Here is a 23,489-nt window from a genome sequence, read left to right as displayed (position 1 = left end):
TTCTAGATTGTTTGTGGGGAAAATTTGTTATATCAAGTTTGTCTCTCCCTGTTACTTTGTTACATAGTGGTCGCAAATACATGTCCTTCTATGCAGCAATAGTGGGGGATAGAAAAACTTCGTTATATTGAGGAATTCGTTATGGAGGTTGGTTATAAACAGGTTTAACTGTCCCCCGGTTTCGCCACGACTCGCATTTTATGACGAGTTGGTTTGGTCCCAAGAATATCCCCATAGAAACAATGTATTAAAAACCTCGGTTGTACGGTGCAGTTTTATGCCAACCCCACGTCTTACGATGACTTTCAGATTTTTTCCGAAAGAAAAAAACTACCTTTACTTGAATCAAATGTCGACCAAATATTCAAGAGTGCAAAATATGTACTTGTGTTCCCCTAAGTTGAAGTTATTCTACCGGAAGTTGATGCGCTTATACGTATGCCTTGATCGCGTGCATACGCATTCGGGGTCGTTATCTAGTCAAGCTCTATCCACAGAGACTAGCTTCAGCTGGCCGAAAAAGCTGATATTTTCGCGTTTTTTGTCCGTGAAAATTTTTCCTGGTCGACATACAGCTGATCTTCTGCATTTATCGCAGTCTCAGGCTTGTGCATGCATTAGGGCATGACGAAGCTGTTTTCACCGTGTAAATTTACTTCCTCTTGACATCAACATTCGTTATAACAGGGGGACATCATTAGTCGCACTTCAAAAGTCAGCAAATTACATCACACACAGCTCAGTCTCACACGAGGGCATTCTATGCAAACTCGTGGTCCGTCCCCATTATGTGATAGCGATGACACTGTGTCTGACTCTTCTGACGGGAGGCTGTTGCCAATGTGGTCTCGGTTTTATTCTCACACGCGCGCAATTTTCGGACTTATTCTATCAGTGAAAAGCTGCACATTGGATTCTATTTTTTAATTGAGATTTGGTCGGACCTCCATCAACTAAGTAATGCTGCCGTTAGCGGGCACTGGCAAGAATGATTCTATCTACCTTCCTTGCAGAGGCACAAGGGTATGTCGTGGGCTTACTCATGCGACTTGCACCTGTATTTTGGACATGGTTGTCACTGCCTGTAATCTAAGTTTCTTTCATTATACGACGGGTCTGCATGATCTTCTGAAAGTTGTTGAATCGGGTTTTCACTGCTGGTAATGGTGCTAGCTAGTGCCGTTACTATTGATGCTGGCAGGCTTGTATGTGCCGCTGTCGAAAAGAGAACGAAGACAAGCTTGCGGAAAAGATGATAGTCATATTGCTGGTGGTCGGACCAGCCTGACGTCTTTTTGTGCTGTCAGTTACAGGTTTTTGTTTCAGCATAACGTGACAATATTTTGCTTGAACCTGTCATGATATCCTGTGTACAACTCTTGGCTACCCTTGTGGAAAAAACTGTACACAAAAAAAGAGAAAGGGGAGTGTGATTCGTCCCACTGTACAAAGATGTGTGCAAGCACTTTTAGAGTTGTCCCAGTTTTATTGGGTGTTTCTTTAGTGTGCCAAAGTTTCATAAAAAAGAAACTTGCAGATTCTTGTAAAATGTAAAGTGATGTAAATAATTTGTTGAAAGTTTGGATCTTTCTCATGAATTTACAGTTTTACCTTATATGTGTGCCCAATTTAAGCGTTCAGCCCTAAGAGAAAAGTTAAATTTTTCTTGTGCAAACATTGAAAATTATATTATTGGTTGTTTTGGTACAGCCTGTGCATTTATGAGCCCGAGTTTTTCAAAAGCACAAAAAGTGACAGTTGTAAAAAGTGATTGCATTGTTTTCCATGTTTTGTGCTTTCCTGTGTACCCGTGGCCTTTTCCTGACACTACAAAAGCTTTTACCATGTATGTATGCAATAGCACTTCGTTCCGAGCAATGTGGCTCAGTCTCTCTCACTGAGGCTGTATTAAAGCGGCTGTCTTGTCTGACAGTGTTCATTTATGAATTTGATGCAGGAGCTGAAAATGAAGGGCTGGTGGATTATGGGCACATCAAGTTTTTACGACTCCACGCGGCAAGCATCACACAGTGGAAGTTCCAAGCTCACTTGGGACCTACCGCCACCTGACAAGCCTGTGCTACTGATTGTCGGTCAGTGTTTGCTTCGATGACGTGGGAGAAGTTGTCTTCCTGAAGTGAGACGTGTCTTAAAATATGGTTTAATAATTGGGCGAACTGAATGAAATTTTGTATGCTTATTCAGTTACTCCTGCAGAATCCAAATCATTGAATAGATTTTTAATAGGTACATTGGAACAAAAGATATGCTGTCTTTATGTTCTTATGTATAACTCTTAGTGATTTTTGGCGACATCTCTTCATCAAAAAAGAACAAACATTGCCAGAAGGGTCGTTTAGCCAGTGGTGCTGTTTATTTTCTTATAATGCTGTTTACCATGAAACGGGGTTTATTGGCACAAGTAGTACTTGCACAGCAGGTCTATTGATGCGGAAAGCGGGCGGCAGCAACGGACTCGGGAATCACAGCACTGGGGGCAAACGCTCGCGCTTGGCTCCTCTCACTAAAGGCGTGATCCACTGCGGCACATAATCTTCTTCCTCTCTACAATACCCCGGCGACGAAGACGAGCCGTTCTGGCAAGTCAAGGTGACGAAAGTAGGAGTGGGTCGTGATAGGGCTTGAGACGACTGACGTGGACAGTCTCACCACCAAGGCGTCGCCTGTCTGTAGATGGCGTGACCGGCTCGATCACTTATGTTACATGAGATCTACGTTCGACCACACTATAAGGATCGTGAAACTTGGGGCCAAACTTGGAGGACATACCTGGGGAGTGGAAGGGCAGTCGGAGCCAGACGAGTGAGCCCACGGCAAAAGTCTCGACTTGCTGATCGCGGTCGTGGCGGTCTTTTTCGAGTGCTTGCTTGTCCGAGGTGGATTATCAGGCCAACTGACGACACTCTTCAGCGTGATGCACGATTTCAGAGAGAGGGTCGAACTCTGAGACGTCGGGACGATACGGCAAAAGGGTGTCAAGGGTGGAGCATGGCTCACGCCCATATAAAAGAAAGAAAGGCGAGAAGCCTGTGGTTGACTGCGTCGCAGTGTTGTACGCATAAGTCACAAATGGAAGAATAACATCCCAGTTTGATTGGTCGGAATTGACATACATGGCGAGCATGTTTCCTAGCGTTTGGTTGAAGCGCTCAGTTAGACCGTTGGTCTGCGGGTGGTAGGCTGTAGAGGTGCGGTACACCGTGCGGCATGCCCGAAGGAGTTGTTCTACAACTTCGGATAAAAAGACACACCCTCGATCACTCAGCAGTTCACGTGGTGCCCCATGACGCAGTATGAAGCGTCGAAAGACGAGATTGGCTACGTCACGTGCACCAGCCGTAGGTAGTGGAGCTGTTTCAGCATACCTCGTCAGAAGGTCGACTGCAACAATGATCCATCGATTTCCAGTGGCAGTGTACGGAAGGGGACCATATAAATCGATTCCAACGCGGTCGAAAAGGCGCGCCGGACAAGGTAGAGGCTGTAATAATCCGGATGAATGGGCCGCTGTCTTTCGTCGTTTGCATAATGAACAGGACCGAATGTATTTTTGTACAAAGGTGTACATACCACGCCAGTAGTAACGCTGGCAGATCCGGTGATATGTTTTTAACACACCAGCGTGAGCATGTTGTGGGTCAGCATGAAAATACGCACAGATATCAGATCGCATGTGGCGTGATATAACCAAGAGCCATTTACGGCCATCCGCATGGTAGTTTCTGCGGTATAGTTGCGCATCCCGGATCTCGAAATGTGTGGCTTGGCGGCAAAGAGTGCGGGGGTACGCAGACGATGAGGAGTCAGAAAGAATGTTGAGGAGAGATTTTATCCATGGGTCTTTCCGCTGTGCAGACGACATGCTTGAGACGGAAATGGGAGCGATGGGAAAGTTGGCGTCCGAATGCAGGTCTGCCCTGGATCTCACTGGTGATCGTGAGAGGGCGTCCGCATCAGAGTGTTTTCGTCATGAGCGGTAGACGACACGAATGTCGAATTCTTGTAGGTGAAGAGCCCAACGTCCAAGGCGACCTGAAGGATCTTTTAGCGACGCCAACCAACAAAGTGGGTGTAGGTCTGTCACAATGTCGAAACTCTGCCCGTACATGTAAGGACGAAACTTGCTCAATGCCCAAACGATTGCGAGGCATTCTTTTTCAGTTACGGAGTAGTTCATTTCCGCTTTCGTGAATGCGCGGCTTGCATATGCGGCGACGTACTCTGGAATACCGGGCTTTCGTTGCGCGAGTACAGCTCCCAGACCAACGCCACTGGTGTCTGTGTACACTTCAGTGGGGGCACTTGGATCGTAATGGCGTAGAATGGGTGGCGACATAAGCAGGCGGCGCAGTGCAAGGAAGGCTTCATCACATGCCGGGGACCAGTTAGAAAGATTAGCTGGACCATTCAGTAGTTGCGTAAGTGGGGCTATTATTGATGCAATGTTGTGGACGAAATGGCGAAAATACGAGCACAAGCCGATGAAGCTCCTAAGTTCTTTGAGTGAGGTCGGCTTCGAAAAGTTGGCTACGGCTCGAAGTTTGTCCGGGTCGGGGCAAATTCCATCCTTTGACACAACGTGACCAAGTATAGTAAGTTGGCGAGCCCCGAAGCGGCACTTTTTTAGGTTAAGCTGGAGGTTTGCCTTAGTAAGGCACTGAAGAATTGTGCGCAGACGGTCGACAAGGGTAGGGAAATCAGGAGAAAATACGATAACAAGGCCGTGTAAAACGCTGTCCATGATTCGTTCAAACGTTGCAGGTGCATTGCACAGACCGAATGGCATAACCATGAATTCGTATAGGCCATCCGGCGGAAAGAACGCTGTTTTGGGACGGTCACAATCTGCCATCGGAACCTGCCAGTAACCTGAACGTAAGTCCAGCGAAGACCTGCGCGCGAGCGCAGTCAGTTACGGCATGGTGGCGTGACAAAAAATCCCATCGAAGTATCACGTCGTGGGAACAAGTGGCGAACACGAGAAATTCGATGTAGTACAGGACGTCCTGAATGATTACTCTCGCCGTACACGCTCCGACTTGTCGAATAGGTTGCGTGCTCGCGGTATTCAGCAATATGTCGGAAGGCATCGTCGTTACTTTTCGTATCGAACAGCATACCGTAATTACTCGAATCTAACGTGCACCTTTTATCCGGTTAAGCGAGTTCATAAATCGCACGCGCGTTAGAATCGAGTACAAACAAAAAAATTAACGTCAATCTATTGCCATCGGCAAATCCAAAATGGCCGCCTCCTACGTGCGTCGGCATGGCGCGTCGGCCATTTCTGCCTGTGTTTCCCCTGTGCGGCACTTCGTACGTGTGCTGAGGAGTTCGTCATCTAGTAGTGCATTAGCATCGACGGCGTGGAAGGGCCGACTCTAATAACTCGAGTGCACCACGATGCCGCTTTTAAAAGAAAAGTCATCGCGTGTGCAGAAACGGACGTAAATCGGGCCGCATCGCGGTCATTCGGAGTTCCCGAAACGTGCGTGTGGGACCGGCGGAAACAAAAGCAGAAGATTGTCGACAGCAAAGCTTCACGCTAAGGCTTCAGTTGACCACAGCAGGGTCGGTTTCCGCAAATTAAAGAGCTGCTCGGCGAGTATGTGCTTTAGCAGCGAGCAGCACAGCGGCCCGTGACGGCAGAACTGCTCCAAGTGCGGGCTTTGCAATTAGTCTTAGAAAAAGGTCTAATGCGGAGCCAGTTTAAAGCGACCAGGTGCTGGCTAACTAACTTTACAAGAGGAAAGGCTTTTCTCTCCGAAGGCGAACATGCATATGCGAAAAGATTTGCGGAGGAGTACGATGAAAAGCTTCACAGTTTTCAGAGGTTCGTCCTAAATTTGCGGCGCAACAACGGCTACCTGCTTGGGCAAATCGGGAACGCCGATCAGACGCCTCTTTACTACGACATGCCTGGCACCACAACCGTCGAGAAGAAGGGGGCGAAGCAAGTTCGCGAGCTGACATCGGTCCACGGTAAAACTACAGTGACGGCAATGCTCTGTTACACGTCAGATGGGCACAAGCTTCGCCCGTACCTCATATTTAAATGGAAGACGCTCCCGAAAGAAGTCGTTATTTCGAGTGGTGTGATCGTGCAGGCCAGCGAGAAAAATGGGTGCGCGTTGCAATCGATGTCTTACGTTTTTTTTTTTTTTTTTTTTTCGCTGTAGTAATCGAGGGCGCGGTAGAATCGAGTAAATAGGGTAGTTTTTGACTCATCACAGATACGGCGGCACCCGTGTCAACAAGCGCGAGAGTTCATAGACCTTCAACAAGCAGTTTCAGAACGTTTGTGGGGGACGGCCGAAGACTTATACAATGCGATAATTCCGCATCTCGTGCCTCTGGAGCTGTGGCAGTCACTTTTCCGTCTCTACGGGGTTCGGTCGGCTACGCAGCAAGGACGGAGAACGGTAGCAGCGTGGTGAGGATGAGCAACGGGGACCGAATGGTCGGCAGTCAGCAGCAGGGCGGTAGTCTAGTTCGGATGGGGACGGGTCGCGTTGCACTGATTGTCGGTCGCATGGACGGGGCATTTCTCGTTGCGCGTTGTATGGGGCCGGGAAAGAGTCGTCGAGTACCTCGGTGCAGCAGCCGGGCCCCTTGCAAAGCGCCGGTGACAGAAGCGCGCCAGGTGACCTGGATATCCGCATGCAAAACAGACTGGACGATTGTCAACTGTGTGTCAAGGGTTTCCGTTAAAGTGCTGTTGTGTTGCTGGAATTGGCGTCATTGGTACTCGTAGAGGCTGAGGAGCCGGCCGAATTGGAGGTCGTGGTGGAGTAGCAGCAACAGCAGCGCAAGTCAATGGCGCGGTGACGGGTGCTGTCTGAGAAACGGACGGCAGTACCTCAGAGACCTACGCTTGTATTACCTGCCTGATGGCGGGCGCGAGACGCTCAGAAGAAGGTTCCGTTGCCGGTAGATACAACAGGCACGAAAGTTGTCGGGCCACCTCCTCGCGCACATACCGTTTGATATCCGACATTATTGTGTTGTGGTCTCCACCCATGGTTAATGCTGCGAGAGTTTCAGTGGTAGCCGCTGGCCACCTTGTCATGACCCGTTGTTTGCGCAACTCCTCGAAGGTCCGGCAAGGAGTGGCGAGTTCTGACACGGTACGTGGGCCCTTGGCCAGCATCATCTGGAAGGCGTCGTCGTATATCCCCTTCAAGATGTGTTTGATCTTGTCTGCTTCGACCATTAAAGGGTCAAGGCGCTTGCACAAGTCGAGCACACCCTCGATGTAGTTTGTGAAGCCTTCCCCCCTGAAGCTGTGTGCGTCCCCGTAGGCGCTGTTCGGCATGAAGCTTTCGTACCTCGGAATGACCGAACACATCGGTAATGCGTAGCTTAAAAGCACCCCAAGTGGTGAATTCCGAGTGGTGGTTGTTAAACCAGAGACTCGCTACCTCTTTCAGGTAGAAGGGTACATATTGCAGCTTCGAAGGGTCGTCCTACTTGTTGCTTGTGCCTACCTTTTCAAATGTCGACAGCCAATCTTCTACGTCTTGCTCATGGGTACCGTCGAAAAAAAGGTGGATCGCGCACGCGTAGCACAGTGGGCACAATGACCATCGGAGGCTGGGTCGCACCTTGCTGGGTGGTTTCTTCAGCCACTTTTGTGATGGCAGGTAGTTTCCTGTTGTGGAGTGTCAGGTTGAAATACCCCGCACTTCCACCACTCTGAAACGGGGTTTATTGCCACAAGTAGTACTTGCACAGCAGTTCTATTGATGCGGAAAGCGGGCGGCAGCAACGGACTCAGGAATCATAGGACTGGGGGCAAACGCTCGCGCTTGGCTCTTCTCGCTAAAGGCGTGACCCACTGCGGCACATAATCTTCGTTCTCTCTACAACCAAATTATAGTTCACGATAATCATTAAGTGTATAAAGCAAAAATTTTTCGCTCATACTTGCATCAGTTTATATTCCACTGAGGGTTCAATGAAAACAATCAAATCAGCATCATCGGCTAGACCAGCCCTCTGGCAGTCTTGCCACATACGTCATTTTTGTGTGTGACAAAGCAAAGTGGCTGAAAAGCACTGTAACAACTATGCTCTCAGAAAGCGTATATATTTTTATTCCAATGCAGATACATTTGAACCCCGCTACAATGAAACCGATGGGGCGCATAAAAAATTTCGTTGAAACGAAAATTTTTTGTAGTGAAATTTTTTGGCGTCCACGCTGGATGCAGCTGCGTGCTCAATCCGTCCAGCGGCTATTGCGGGACATGCCTCGCCGAATTTTGTCAGGCATTTCATGATCGCCGTCGTTTCTTGCCGAAAACGTGGCGTGTATTTTTCTTCAGATGAATGTCTTTGTACATTTGAGCAGCTCAATAATCGGAGTAGTTCAAACGTGGGAGTGTAGTTGCGAGCATGAAGAACGTCGCGGAGCTGCCGAAATCTCGAGCTGAGCGAGTGCGCAACCACAAAGCGAGATTGGGCAAAAAAAAAAAAAAGACAAATGCAATGGACCAATAGGAGGCCAGCACGCAGAGCGAGCGCGTGCGTGCTTTGACCAATTACGAACGCACAAGCGACATTTGGAAAATGAGTGGTAGCGTCGCTCTCAGTGCACCGGCACCATTTCGAAGATAGGGAAAAGACGTACTAAGAAAGCAGCTTCAAAATTACACCAAGATGGCGGTGCCTGGTCGCAACGTTCAGAAGTTACGAGTGTGCGAACTTTGAACATAATTATCCAATTTTCGGTCGTTTCGCCTGCACTTTGACATGTAAAACGCTGTCTTTTTAATATTTCTAGGTTGAGTACAGCTTTCAGATTTCGCCAGGAGATTAATAAATGTTTGAACTTCACGATACTGCACTTTTTTGAATATCCACTTCTTTGTGATTTTTCACCATTTCAAGACCCGCGTGTCCCCTTAAGTATGTTACACCGTTGCGTCGCCTGGACGGCACTTCTTATAAACGTCTCTGCTTTCCCCTGTGCACGCGAGCTCCTCCACATGCTTCGGTCCGCGGCAGAAACCTCAATCACATCCTTAGACGTCTCGCTGTTTTCCCAGTGACATCGGTATCTATGTTAATATTCGTGTTGTTACGACGTTCTGTACTTTTTCACTTGAACACCCCTTATAAAACGTCTCGTGGCGCTCCATATAGCATTGGGTCGAGAGGTGCACCTTCCAGCCTTCTTGGCGTAGAGAGAAGCTTTGCAGCCGGTGCCAGCTCACCACCCGTAAGAGACGTTTGGAACTTGCGTTTAATCACAGTCGCTCCAAGATTGCATACTATGTTCAACAACAATGCGTGCGCAGCGGAGGATACCACTTTAGGCAGTAAACAAAATCAACCTCCCGAACGGCTCCGGATGTTCTAAGCTGACAAAAGACATTGCCGCCATCAGAGCTTGAAGCTGAACTGCGGTTGTCTTTGGACTCTATGCTCCGTATCCTCGTAACTTAATTCAAGTGAGTTTTCAAGATAATTTCGGACTGTGCGTGCCCACGGGTGTGTGAGGGCGACGTCATGTGAGTGACTTAAGGGGGGACACGGGTCTTAGAGACCAAAAACTCGCGAAAAAAAATAATTTTTTAAAATATTTTTTTCGGATTCTGCAGCGACTGATGCATAATCTGGCAAATTTTCTCGCGTCCTGGATTGATATTTTAGCCGCAGTAGCGTTTTTAAACATGCGTGTGATGAAAATATTTCTCGACGTACGTGCAAAATGGGCTTTTTTCCGAGACGCGCAGCTGCCTTTTTGCGTCTCCGATTGCGGCCATCTTGGTCGCGTTTGAAAGAGCTGCGTTTCGTTTTCATTTTTCATGCCACTGCTACTGCATACGCCTAGCGGCCACTAAGAAAAATCCTGGGAAAAGTTAGGCCTGTTGCGCGGTCGTATTGGTCTACTAGTGCACGTGACAGTGAGCGCGCATGCAGTCGCCTGCTCGGGCTGTGGCTGTTCCCATCAGACAACAGGGCTGCAACGCGCACTCATGCCAAAGTCTAAGCCGAAGTTCGCTACGAAGCATCAATTCGGTGGACGTACAAAGAAACCGAAGGTGTACAACTTTCAAAATCAGCGCCGATGATCTTCAGAAGATGTCAACTCGCCTCCCGTGCCAAGTGGCCCCAAAGAAGCTGCCAAGAACACAGAGTGCGGGCTAGGCCTAGCGTGTCAAAGCGGCTCTGACAGCAACGACGTTCCACCGACGTAGATGCAACACCATTATGTCGAAGCCCGCTGAATTATTAATGATTAAAAAGAATGCTGAAAAAGAACTATGGAACTTTGCATTAACGCCAGCTACCAAGTGAAAATCAGATCTGCTCGCTTGTGCTAACGACACTGCCACGACGGATGACGCTGTGACTGGCTCACAAGTGATGGATACACACTTCGCTTTGGTGAGCCTCGACGCTCTAAACACTACGCAGTCGATTGTGGAGGAGAAAGGGTGCGGCAGCGATGTTTCAGTACGCCTAAGTGAGCGGGAATAGGACCTCGCCATAAAGATTGTTTTGTCGTGCGAGATCTGCGTTGATAACGCGCTTGTGTGAACGACGGAAAATCGTGCAACCCCTTCGTCGTTAACATTCTTGCCACGCATGCTATGAAAAGCACTGGCAATCAACAGACTGCCTTTAGCGACATTTTCGCTACAAAGAATTGGTCTTCCCGTGGCATGCATACCAAAACGTGGCAGGCACTCGTGAAGTCGAAGATGACGCCCGCCACGACTGCAGCTGCTAATAAATGCATATCAGAAAGCGCGCTCGCTGTTCACAATCTTTGTAGCGAATTGAAGCTCGGTGACCCAGAAAACATTGCTGTTTCCTACGATGGTTCATGGATGACGCGTAGACACTCATTTCATATCTGTGTTGGCGCTGTTATAGAACTTTTCACGGGTTTAGTGCTTGACTATGTGGTGCTAAGTAATTTTTGCGCAGCATGCAAACGGGGACCGAAAGAAGGATATCCAGAGTATTAGTCGTGGATAGCAAGTCATATATGCTAAAAGAACTCCTGCGAAAATTCTGGTGAGATGGAAGTGGAAGCTGGATTGATGCTTTTTCAGAGATCACTGGAAAAATACAATCTCAGGTATACAACAATACTTTCAGACGGTGACAGCCGCAGCTTTCTTGCACTACAGGAAGCCGAAGTGTATGGCTATTTACCAGTCAACAAGGAAGACTGTCAACCATGTTAAAGAGAGAATAGGCACAGCATTGCAAAACCTCATTGCTAAGCAAAAGGGGGCTGGAACTGAGAGCCTTGGTGGCCAGGGAAAACTGACTGGCGACCTGATTGCCTAGCTCACTTTCTACTATGGCTGAGCGCTGAAGGGCAATAAAGGTGACATGAAGGCCATGCAAAGAGCTGTCATCGCAACCTATCATCATGTCACCTCTAATAACGAAGTGTCTGACCACAGTTTGTGCCCAAAAGGCAAAGATTCGTGTTGCCGCCAAAATGCAACCACAGCAAAAGGCGAGTCCATCCCCAAGCATCGCTACAACTTGCCACCTCATGCCTGCAAAGCCCTTTTGCCCATCTATGAACGCTTGTTGGATGGGAGGCTTCTTGAACGGTGCCAGTGGGGGAAAATGCAGAAAAGCAATGAGAGCCCCCATTCCGTTCTTTGGGTGCACTCAGCTACACAGAGCTATGCGTCACTGTTTTCTGTCCAAGCTGTTGTGGCTGAGGCTGTGTCGAAATTCAATGCTGGAAATGAAGCAGCCTCAGCATCAATCCTGAAAGAGCTGCACGTCAATCCTTGACTCTTGGCAAAAAAAAACGCATGGCAGAGAAAGACCGCCGTAGATAAAGCGCATCAGCTCGCAAGCATGCCTCTGTGGAAAACATGCAGCGGGCATTGAAAAAACGTCAATTAGGTTACGCAAAACATAAGGACTACATGCTTTGTGCCTACTCAGAAAGCTGAATTTGCAAATAATTGTAAATAAACAGCTTTTCCATGCTGCTGTCTGCCCACAATGGACTTGTGTTGTTGCATTATTTCTTAGGATTCGAATTTTGCTGCAGTTGCAAACTTGTCTAAAAGATATCTCTGCCTTCAGAGCAGCTAGGACTGTCATTTTGGTTGTGACATGTAGCTGCATCTTTAGTTTACATAATGGTAGGTGTGAATGTTTGATTGAGATCTTCAAAAATTTTATTTCTGCCATAAATTGGAGCATAAAGTGGGTGTGTCTGCAACACTGAAATGCAAAGTGCGACAAAACAAACCTTGTTAAAATTATCATATCGAAAAGCACTCCTACCGTTGTATGGCTTATGTTCATTAGTATACAGAAATGTGCCAATAGTAGCTCTTCAATACAAATTTATTGTGTCATTAAACTGGCAAACAATTGGTAATTACTTATAGGATATCTAGAAAACTGATTGGTTTAGAGGAAAAGTAATTATATTTTTGAAATCAGCTTCAAAAACTCACACGGTGAATTTTTTTATAAACACATGAAAATATCTGGCATTTTCTCTCAAGTACAGTGTCTCCAAGCACCCTTTCTGTAAAGAAAAAAAAACGCCAGGCCTGCGCAGAATGCGCAGCACAGTCACAGTGAAAGCGGCCTCTCGGAGCCTTTCTTAACACTCTTTGGGTCTGTGCTACTAACACTCTTGCAGGTTACCCACTACACCATAAATCATTATTTTTGTGTTGTGGGGAGGCCTTTACAATGCCAGCCTTTGTCATTCTTCGGAGGAGCGCAGTGTACTCACTACACACTTGCAAGAAATTTTGTGCAATTTTTTGTGCTGTTACTAATGACGAAGAAGAATTGTGCCTGAAGATTTAGTAATGGGTTGAAGTCTTCGACGACACCCTCATTACGCAATTCACACTGTGTGATGCCTGGTTGTTTTCCCCTGACAGTTTTGTAACTCCGGGCTTCCTTATGTAATAATGGTGAGTAAAGAATTGAATTTAAAAAAACACTTTATTACTCATATTAATGTGATTCATTTCCCGACATGAAGCCTGCCTCAGGCCAGTTTTTCATGGAGCTTCAAGTAGCAGTGTGGCTCTGTGGTAGAATACTGGGCTGGCACGCAGCGGACCTGGGTTCGAATCTTAATGTGTCCTTGGTGTATTTTATATACCGTATTTACTCGCATAATGAACGCACTTTTTTTCTCGAAAAATTGGAGCAAAGTTGGGGAATGCATTTATTACGCAAAGCAAATTTTATGAAAACTTTTTTCGGAGAAGGAAAAAATGCGGTAATGCAAAAAAGTTACATCGCTTAGTCTTTCGCAATTTACATACCCGTACATTGTTTGGAAACAGCTTCTTTGTTGCACTTTACTCATCTTCGATGGTTGATGGTGCTATCTTTTGCAAGCTGTCCCCAGGCCGCCCACGCATGCCATAAAAACACTTTGCGACTATATTTTCTGGCAATCGTTTAACCGCAACTGTGGTATCTGCTTGCGATATCGAGGGGCACCAGGAAGCGTGCACTCACGGGGAACGGGGAATGAAGGGATAGTCAGAGTGAAGAAAAAAGAAAGCTAAAAAATTGGCCTCGTATCTGCATGTTAATCTGCAAATGTCCTTGAAAGACGATAGTCTTGAGTATGGAGGGAGTGAACAAAACATTTATTTGATGTTCTGCGCAAGAAAATCTGTGAGTCGTATTCTGGAGGCGGCAAAGTAGTAAAAAAACATGAGAGAGCCAACGGGTGAGGAGGTGCCAGGTGTCGGTTAACGAGACTGCAGTGGATAAATGTAGGGGTGCGCTCATTATGCGGCAGAAAAAAGCCTAAATTTTGATGGCTGAAGTTGGGTGTTTGTTTATTATGCGAGTGCGTTCATTACGCAAGTAAATACGGTACTTTGTTTTTTTTTATATTTCAAGCAATAGAGGTTGTGGACACTGGCGGCGGCAGTGGACAACTACGACGCACGCGGCGCTTGTTGTGATCTCGTAACAGCTTTCACTGTAACTAACAAGAGAAGCCTAACTTAAGCTGCTCTAAACTGGCTTAATTTGGCCGCCTCCACACATTGTACATGCAGTGAACTTTCAGAAAAAAAGTTTAGATAGAATAAATCTTCCCCGGCTCTACAGCAGCTATCTAGTGAATAGCTGGTTTAAATTTCAGGGACTTATTGCCACTCAGCACTGTCATGTAGCGAAGCTGACACTATAATATGATATTTGATAACTAAGAGTTCGCTGGAGACAGAAGTTTGCTGAAGAATAACCATGAGTGGCATACATTTATCCCTAGTGCTGTAGGCCACGCACAGCTTCTCAATAATGCACACATTGGTTCGTGCAAAGGTTTGTCAGAAATCACCATTTTTGCCAAAGCAGGAAAATTGTTACAGTTTGTGAAAATGCCGTGGCAGGACTGACCACTAGGAGGACCTAGGTGCACGAGAAATAAATCCACCTTGTTAAAATGAGCAACTCAAAGCATCAGTTACGATGATCAATTTGAATAGTTAATGGAGAGATTCGTCAACACCTTTCTAAGCCATTGTTGATTGACCTCACAGATAGTTACAAATCGTTGTGGTTGCTATGTAAATTTTTCTTGAAGTACATTATTATGTTCAAGAAATTTTGCAAGGCCTCTTTGAATTTGAGTATGTCAGTTTGTGTAGAAAGAAAAAAAAATGCCATTACTGAAATCACTTTTGTGCTGTCACACTGTGCAAGTTTTTTTACAAGAGTTACACCAGTAGATATTTCAAATTCGAAGGCTAACGCCAAGTGAAACTAACGTAAAATTCTGTCGAATATTTCGTACACTAAGAGTGTTTTAGTGTAGAACATCGTCTATATAGCTCTTAAGAACAGGAGCGCTGTTAATGAACATTTTTTTGGCCCAGCAGGAGTATTTTCTTTGCAGGCTACTGACTTGCTTTGACATCCTAGATTAAAAAAAAGTTTATTGATAAGACTGTATGCACAAAACTGTGTCAATTACTCTGTATCATTAGGCTGACACTCTGAAGACATGGAATGCTGACTGTGTAGCTGCCATAGCTGGCACCTAATTTTTAATAAAATTGTGGTTCAGCCAGAGAAAAAAAAAGGGGGGGGGGGTGACAGTGCAGGCAAAATTTTGGTGTGCTGTTAAGCTTTTAATTTGGGGTGTGCGTATAGTGAAATATTGAACTGAATCGAATACGAATTGAGTATGGAAAGGAATTGAATACTTTTCAGATAAATTTTCAAATGATTTTCAAGACATAACTAAAAACTGTTTATTCTAAACAAACATTTATGAACCTTTATGAAATAACATTACCACTAGGTACGTAAATTGACAAAGAACACTCGAGGTATGTATACTGAAGTAAGCTCGTGTACGGTAGACTAGTTTTTTGACATATTTTTTTTTTATATCTGTAGGATGAATACAGCAATTATTCCTGTTGCTTAGGAGGTGCTTCGTCATCAGCTTTTAAATACCCCTAATACCTAAACTTTAACAATATTTTATCAATGATCATCACGAATCTCGGGATAATTGTAGTGGATTCAGCCTTGAGGGTACACTTGCTTTGACATCAGTGCATATGTTGATTAAATCAAAGTTTTTTTATCCAGTGAAGAGCAAAGCTTCGATAGTTTCATCAGAGCTTGAGCTTCATGCATCTTGGCAGTTCATTCATGAACACAAGAAAAGTGATCCTCAGCTCTCCCAATGCACTGCTCCTTGGGGGTTTTGTGTGGTTGCAGATTATCGAAAAAAGAAAATGGTATACCAAACCAAGTATAGAACTCCATTCAATTTGTTTTTTGAAATTTTCAAATATTCACTCACCCCTGCATTTTTATGCTTTTTCACCCTCCCCCATGATGTTCAGGCAATGAGGGACAAGGGATACAGCCAGAGCTGTCTACCCTGTGTGACTCGGTCCTCTGCGTGGCACCTGCCGGGCAAGACAGTCCCATCGGCAGTCTCAATGTTTCTGTGGCAACGGGTGAGTTTGGTGGTTTCCTGGCCCGCTCAGTTGAACACCTTCGTAAGAGACGTAGCGGAGAGTAGTTCTTGTTTCTTATTTGAAAGGTCTCTTATAAACAGGGTGCCGTGTTTTCAGCGTTGGATGAATCCGTATTTCAAAGCAGGTTCACTAGTATTTCTCTTGCACGATTAACTGCTCCACCAGTGTCTCTTGCGAAGGCGTGCCACTGTGCCTGCAATTAGCCGAGCTTACTGTAGCAGTCGCACAGTCCAGATTGGGACTTACTGCTAGCTGCTAGAGATACTAGAACGCATGCTATGCTTGAGTGAATATAGTGTGAAGTGTTGCAGCACATACTGTACTTATTCAAATCTAGGCTGATAGTTTTTTTTTTTCAAATATCTTTGTCTCAAACTTAAGGTCTGGCTTAGATTTGAGGATTTTGAAAAATGCACCATTTTTTATTGAGGAAAGAAGTGCACAAGTTGCACCATCTAGATTGTATTGTTGCCGTTAGTAGCCAAGCCAAGACCTGGCTCAAGTACTTACGTGAGGCCGCCATTTTAATCTTTGTGGTGAATGGTGAAAAGAGCCGTTCCTCATTTCGAGTCGTGCCTCGATTAATCTGTGTGCGGTGTAGTTCAGTGGGACCAGACAGGCCCTGTTGTTATAGTGCTATTTATAAAAGGAAACTTGTCCTAGCCACGGAATTGTCGTCCAACGTTCAAGCCGAGTGAGACTTAAATGTACGGAAAAAAATGTGCGTTGCTGGAGGTGCTGCAGCGTGGGACAACATCCCAGGAACTTTGATTGTGCACTCTTTTAAGTGCGGCATATCCAATGCGCTTGATGGCACTGAGGATTGCTCACTGTTTGAAGACAGCGACAAAAAAGTCCGCGTCGAGGGCAGCAGCGAAGATGACTGAGAATGAGTGCGGAATCTTTATGATACAAGTAACTAAAAGCAGCGCGAAAAAAAAAAAAAATGACAAAGAAACACACGAAACAGCACTAGCGGCTGTAGAGTTATTTGCGTCATGAACGAACTGCTTTCTTTCATCTTCTTGTTCAATAATTATTCTCTCTTTGTGTACGACGTCTCGCTATTTTGTTCGGTCTATATTTGAGTTTTTTTTTTCCATGCTTTGGGTTTTTAGGAGTCTACTTAGAATTAGGGTCGTCGGCCTAGATTCGTGTAAATACGGTAACAGCAGTACCCTTTGAGACATGTTGACTGTAATGGTGGTCAACAGGTACCGTTTCTTTAATGAGCTTTTAATTGAATACATTGGATGTTCACTCGGGAGCACCGTGAGGCACTTCGCTGTTGCAGGTAGCAACCTTGCACGCAGCTACCAGACAAATTCGGCAAGTAGCGTTTCCAGTTCGGGAGGCACTGCAGTCCACCCAAGAAACGTTTTTTTTTGTTTTGTTTCTGCACGGTGTTATGCTCTGCTTTTGGCTCCTCTAGTATCGTACGCTTTTCTCCGATGCACCAAATTCCCATTGTGCCGCCAGGTTATCGTGCCCTTTGGCATACTCGATAATTTTTTTTTTCTTAAAGCATATCGTAAACTACCGTTGACTACCACTCATTTCAGAAGAAAATAGAAAAAAAGAATACAGCAGACTGACAGCAGATAACTGAGGCAAAATGACTTTGCTAAAATACTGTAGGCCTTGCATAGCCTTGCCCAACAGGGCTGCTGCTGATGCTCACGATGGCAGTGGAAGCTTTCAACTTCAGCTGCCCATTGTTGCAAGGCTTTCACGTTTTTTTGTGCCAATGACCAGTATATAAGACGAGGGTTGACTCATTGCATTTTTTTTATTCGACTTATATTGAATTGACGGATGGCCCCGCCGCGGTGGTCTAGTGACGAAGGTACTCAGCTGCTGACCCGCAGGTCGCGGGTTCGATTCCCGGCTGCGGCGGCTGCATTTCCGATGGAGGCGGAAATGTTGTAGGCCCGTGTACTCAGATTTGGGTGCACGTTAAAAAACCCCAGGTGGTCAAAATTTCCGGAGCCCTCCACTACGGCGTCTCTCATAATCAAATGGTGGTTTTGGGACGTTAAACCCCACAAATCAATCAATCAATCCTCAATGAATTGACGGATGTTGATAGTGTTTCCCTTCAATTTTTTGTGTCGTATTTTGGAGAATGTGCGGACATGCATGCACACTTGTGGAAGTGCTTGTGCAAAGTAAACTTGAGGTTTAAAGTGAAGAATGATTTGGTCGAATAATTTTGTATTTAATTTGAGCAATGTATATCGCATATTATAAAGAAAAATCAGCATATTTGTTATGTCCCAACTAGCCTGCAAAAAATGCTTTAAAATTTCAATAAGGCATGCGTCAATGCAATTCTCTTTGGTTCAAAAGGAAGTGGAGATTCTGAATAGGAGCAGAACTTTACTTTCGGTAGAATGCAAGTGATAATCTGCGAAATATGTTGTTTTTAAAATTTAGAGTACTTACACATACATATAAACATATAAGGTAGTATAACAAGCTTTTGAATTTAAGAAATCGTAGATTAATATGAGTGTAATATGTTAATTTAACCTTGAAGTGGGGCCTTCTAGCAGTGTGGATTTCCCCTGGATAGGCGTATTTATGGCATATTTCCCCTTCACTGTAGTTAAACCGCTTTTACATGGGGTTTCATGTGGTTTGAGGCGGTATATACGTCTGTTCGTTCATTTTGAATGCTTGGAAATTTCGGGTAGTTTATATTTGAGCTGGAGGGAGTTTCATTACTCGAAGTACTCGAATATTTGCACCAGCCCCAAGTGATTGAAATGAATCCCCCCCATTACAATTTGCCCTGTAACACGTCTTGGGTTTTAGACAAACCAAATGATTACAACAGATTACTTAAGCTGGGGAAACTGTAGGAAATACTTATCGTTTTTAGCTGTAGGTTACTAATGATGACATAAAGTGGATTGAAGTGGAAGAAGAAAAAAAATATCTTTCCCATTGGTACGATCCAAACCGACAACTTTTGAACTGCAGTAGCCTTTTGTTAAACAGAACCTGAAGGGACCAGGAAAATATGCCTCATTTAACAAGGATTTCGATTGCTGAGAGACAAACAGGGGTGTAAAATCTAGATATTAAACCAATCGTACCAGAGGAAATTGTTCCATCCAAGCAGAGGTTCCGTTCAACAGATATTTGCTTATTTACAGTCTACTGCATGCTGCTGTATTGATTTGTGTTGTGTCTTCAGCAAAATGAGCCCTCAAAAAAAAAAAATTTCATCCTGGTTTAAATTGTGTAAAACGTCGAATAATAATTCGCCCCCTCCCCCCACAGGAATAGTGCTACATCACCTATCCCTGGCTCGACGGACCTGAGGGTGTGACACTGAGAGGCACCACAGACGAAGCCATCGTTCGTTTTCGGTACACAGCCTGGCCAAGCTTCAGGTGACGTTTTGCACACCCGCAGGTCACCCGGGTTTCCCAGCAGGTGACCTTGACACCTCGGCCTGAGGACCCTGCTTGACCTGCTGCTGCGGCTTGCACTGTGATGTGGCTTCTGGCCATTATATTGTCCTAGGACACCACCTGGTCATTGCCTTGTCTTAGAACACATTTACACGTTACACGGTCGATACGAAAGTGGTGGGCCATGTGCAATCTCCTTTTTGCTGGTTCTGCGTGAACAGGATGTAGAAGACTCTCTGTAAATGGAAATTTCTTGAAACTGAACTTACTGCCTAAATTGAACAATTGTCCCCAAATGTGATTAACTGCATACTTGGACTCCATGTCCTGCTCTTAGTAAGCAGAACTAATGTTAGACGGAACACATTTTTCTGGTTCCTTCAAATTCCAGTTATTGAGGGTCTGCTGTATCTCATTAGGGCTATAGTTGTAGTTGTGAAAGGCAAAGCTTTTGAGTGATTCTATAGAGAACTACGGGATTATTTCGTGCTAATAACATGCTTTTCCAAAATCTTACTTCCATTACGTTTGCTCTGGTTGGCTAACTAAAGCAAGGCATGAAGCAAAGGTATGTTTCACATTTCGAATGTCACACTGAAACCGCCATCCGGTATGTCTGCATAATGTCTTGGATTTGCAGGGCTGTGCTTTAGTAGATATTTTCGCATATTTTTTAAAGAGCAAAATTTGCACTCTATCTTTGCCCAAATATTTATCTTGGGCTTAACAAATCAGTGCTATCAAAAACATTATTTAAACTTTACTTATTTTTTTTAAGATACATTAGGGACTACAGTCGAGCCCACATATAACGGCCCCACTTAAAACGAACTTTAGCTTAAAACGAACAATACCCGCGTGACTGTGAAAATATACATTTGTTAAATGGCACAAAATCGCATTTACAATAAACGTCTTAGAGCGCCGGTGATCTGTTACAGCGAACGGAGTCAGCGGTTTGCCGACTTCCCAGGAAACCACTTTCGACCACCGATCAGGCATCGGCGATGTGCCCATACATTCTTATTGTTAAACGTCGACCCTGCCTCTGCGACCCTCTAGTTGCCGCTCCCCCACTACCCATGGAGGAAGGAAAGCTGTTTCCTTCCTCCTTGCCCGGGCAGCTTTTTGTTATGCACCCCTCCGTCCTTTGTCCCCCCTGCTACTCTGAGCACCCCGCATCGCCAAACGAGGCCCGTGTTTTCACACAGCCACCGATCTTTCGAAGACCGGTCGGCCATCTACCCTGTTTTTGATCGCTGGTACTGTCGTTGGCGTCGCTGGCCTGGAGTGACCAGACCATTTGCCAACATCGTCGGCCCCCGACTGTATCCGATATCCGATAGTCTGCGTCTAGTGCACGCACGTACGCTGCCCCACCGACTCTGATAATTCGAGATTCGCTTTGTTTTCAGGACTTGTTCTCGCTCACTTTGCACTCGGCTCAGCAGCCTTTCGTGGGAGTGCGGAAGCGCGAAAACGGCTTTTAATTTGCGCGGAACGAATCGCGAAATACCGAAGTTCGTGAGGCCACGTAAACCCGCCGGCGCAACAAAACGATTTTTTTACCACGGCCGCCGATTCTTTGAACACCGCTGCGGGCACCGATCTAGGCGGCTGTGCTTTGACTTCTGCGCGCGTAGGCACTCTTCCCAAGTTTTTTTACGTGCAAGTTTCGCGGACCTTTCAAGCAAGCTACCCAACCTGCCTCTTTCTCGTGCGTTTTGGTTTTCAAGGTCACCTTCCCGCCGCATCCTCCCCTCTCTTTATCGCAACTTCTTGCCCTTCTCTCGCAAATCTGCTCTCCTCTCTTTGTCACAACCCTTCTGCCCGTCTCCACCGCTCCGCGATGCCCGCCACGCTGACTCGAATTAGTTTCGTTTTCTGGCTGGAAACAGCCCAGAGCTGTTCCATGCGTTCTGGCATGTGTGTGACAACCCTTCTGCCCGTCTCCACCGCTCCGCGATGCCCGCCACGCTGACTCGAATTAGTTTCGTTTTCTGGCTGGAAACAGCCCAGAGCTGTGTGTCGCGTGTGCCCGTCTTGCTCGCTCTTGGTGTGCATGTGTGGTCATGATGGCCGACGGGAGGACTAGCACGCTTTTTCCTGCTGCTCAACAAAGCATCGAAAGTGTGACCGCTTGGCTTGAGCGTAATCCGCGCGTTAGTAGCCGCATTGCGGAGTGCTTGCTCATAGCTGTTGACCACTGAAGCAGGACTGATAGTTGGGCTAGTTGGTGATACATTATGGGCAGTACCAGTGCACAAACTCACGGAATGAAGAGAAGAGACACAAACAAGCGCTGACTCTCAACTGAAGAATTCATTGAAATATACGCGTTATCTGAACACATAAGATAAAAACGCACAGAACATGCGCATACTGCCAGCGAAGGATCATGTTGACGTCATTAACAATTTTGCGCTACGGGTAACTGCGCAGGCGCGGCATATTCCATTGAAACAAACATGCTGTTGATTAAGATTTCTTTTTTTTTCATGTAAAGATATTGATGTCTGGCTGACACAGGACTCCCCTTCTTTTTTGATGTAGAATGCTTCCACTAGTTCTTTTGTGATCTGATCGCTATGTTTGAAGAGCACTATCGCTTCATTGAACAAGGGCCTGCATCCACACGTGTGGCAGTGCGAAGGTGAATTCGCGTACGTGCTGGTCTTGAAGGTTCTGGATAGAGACAACGCCCTGTTTGTCCAATATAAACCCTTCCGCATGTTAAGGGAATTCTGTACACCACTCCTAGTGCACAGAGTAGTGAGGCGTCCCTGTGTTTAACACCACATTTATTTTGGCTAGAGCTCTTTTTATCATGCTTTTTGTTCACCATAGGGCACAATTTTTCTAGTTTGGTTTTTGCTGAGAATAGAACCTGCGCATCGTATTGCGATGCCACATTTTTTTAGTCCATGGGCTACTCTATGCTTGTAGGGCATGGTGGCACATTTCTTTGACCTCTCTTGTTTTTCAACACTTTTTTCACCCTTCTTGATCTGACATATCAGACCTTCGCAAACAGAAGTGATAACAGTCACAAACAGTCGTTGAATTTCATTACTGCCTCGGCAACTGCAGCTTCAACTGCAAACGGTGAAGCATGGCACTGCTTAGGTGCCAAAGCCCAGATCATAGAATGGAGACTTTCATTACTATATTCTGGGTTTTACCCATTTGACACCTTTCTGGAAGCCCTTTATCAGACAGGTGCTTATATACTGGCAGAGGAGCTTTGTACGCATATTGTGGCAAATTGTAATGGTGCTGTTGGACACAACACATATTGTGATTTGACTCACTATCATTAGAAGTGATGTGATAGTAAGTATCCATCACACCTCTGTGCATGCCGTCAACATCTCCCTTGTGATATTTAAGCGCCCAGCCGTAATAGGAGCTCAACTTTGTGATCATGTCCTCAGTGAGCCTTCCCCTTCCCCCAAGGGCTTCACAGGCGCCTCCTTTGTCTCTTGCTACTAAATTGCGTCAGGTAGTGCCCATGCTCTTTTGGACGTGATTGACACAGTCCCGTTTCTGTAATGAAGCCGTACACATCTGCTTCTTGCAAGGCTAGAAAGGTGCGGCTGTCACCATATGACAGGATTGTCGTGTACTTCAGGCCATTTTTTTTTAGGGACCTCTCAAAGAGGAGCACAGGTGCCTCAACTTCCATTTTGACAGCTTTTTTTGTAGTATTTTTTTGGCACATGTGGCTGTCTTGGGTGATCTGCCTTCGGTCTGCGCTCACACCCAGTACAGTCATTACTCAGAACCACATAATCCAGCACTAGGCCTGTGAAGAGCTCGATCACTGCTTCCACGCCTATGTGGGATGAGTGCCCGTGCATCATCCATGAGCCACCGTGTGAAAGTGCAATACTGTTGGCATTGTAAATATACACCTCCTTGTACAGCGCGCAAACTGCACTCGCCCATGACTTTTTCGGCTGCGCGATTAGCTGTAGGTGTCAATTTCTGCTTCACATATCCCTGCCATGTTTTCTTAAGAAGTTTGCAGTGGGATACGCTTATGGTCGAAAATTATCCT

The 23,489-nt window shown here is 45.8% G+C and overlaps 1 protein-coding gene across 2 annotated transcripts in view; it reads left to right on the top strand.

Moving 5' to 3' along the window:
• LOC119188206 (rRNA methyltransferase 1, mitochondrial) overlaps positions 1 to 20,291 on the top strand; it is a 61,395-nt gene extending 41,104 nt beyond the window's left edge. For both annotated transcript variants that reach the window (XM_075890253.1, XM_075890252.1), the window contains exons 8-10: positions 1,958 to 2,093; positions 15,870 to 15,986; positions 19,296 to 20,291. In XM_075890253.1, the coding sequence (XP_075746368.1) occupies positions 1,958 to 2,093; positions 15,870 to 15,986; positions 19,296 to 19,336 (294 nt within the window). In that variant the 3' untranslated portion in view covers positions 19,337 to 20,291. The remainder of the gene's footprint in view (positions 1 to 1,957; positions 2,094 to 15,869; positions 15,987 to 19,295) is intronic.
• The last annotated feature ends 3,198 nt before the right edge of the window (positions 20,292 to 23,489 follow it).

The sequence above is a fragment of the Rhipicephalus microplus genome, chromosome 3 (assembly GCF_043290135.1).
Source record: "Rhipicephalus microplus isolate Deutch F79 chromosome 3, USDA_Rmic, whole genome shotgun sequence".
NCBI lineage: Eukaryota > Metazoa > Arthropoda > Arachnida > Ixodida > Ixodidae > Rhipicephalus > Rhipicephalus microplus.
Note: the sequence above shows the minus strand (reverse complement) of the source record. Positions and strands in the feature narration are given on the sequence as shown.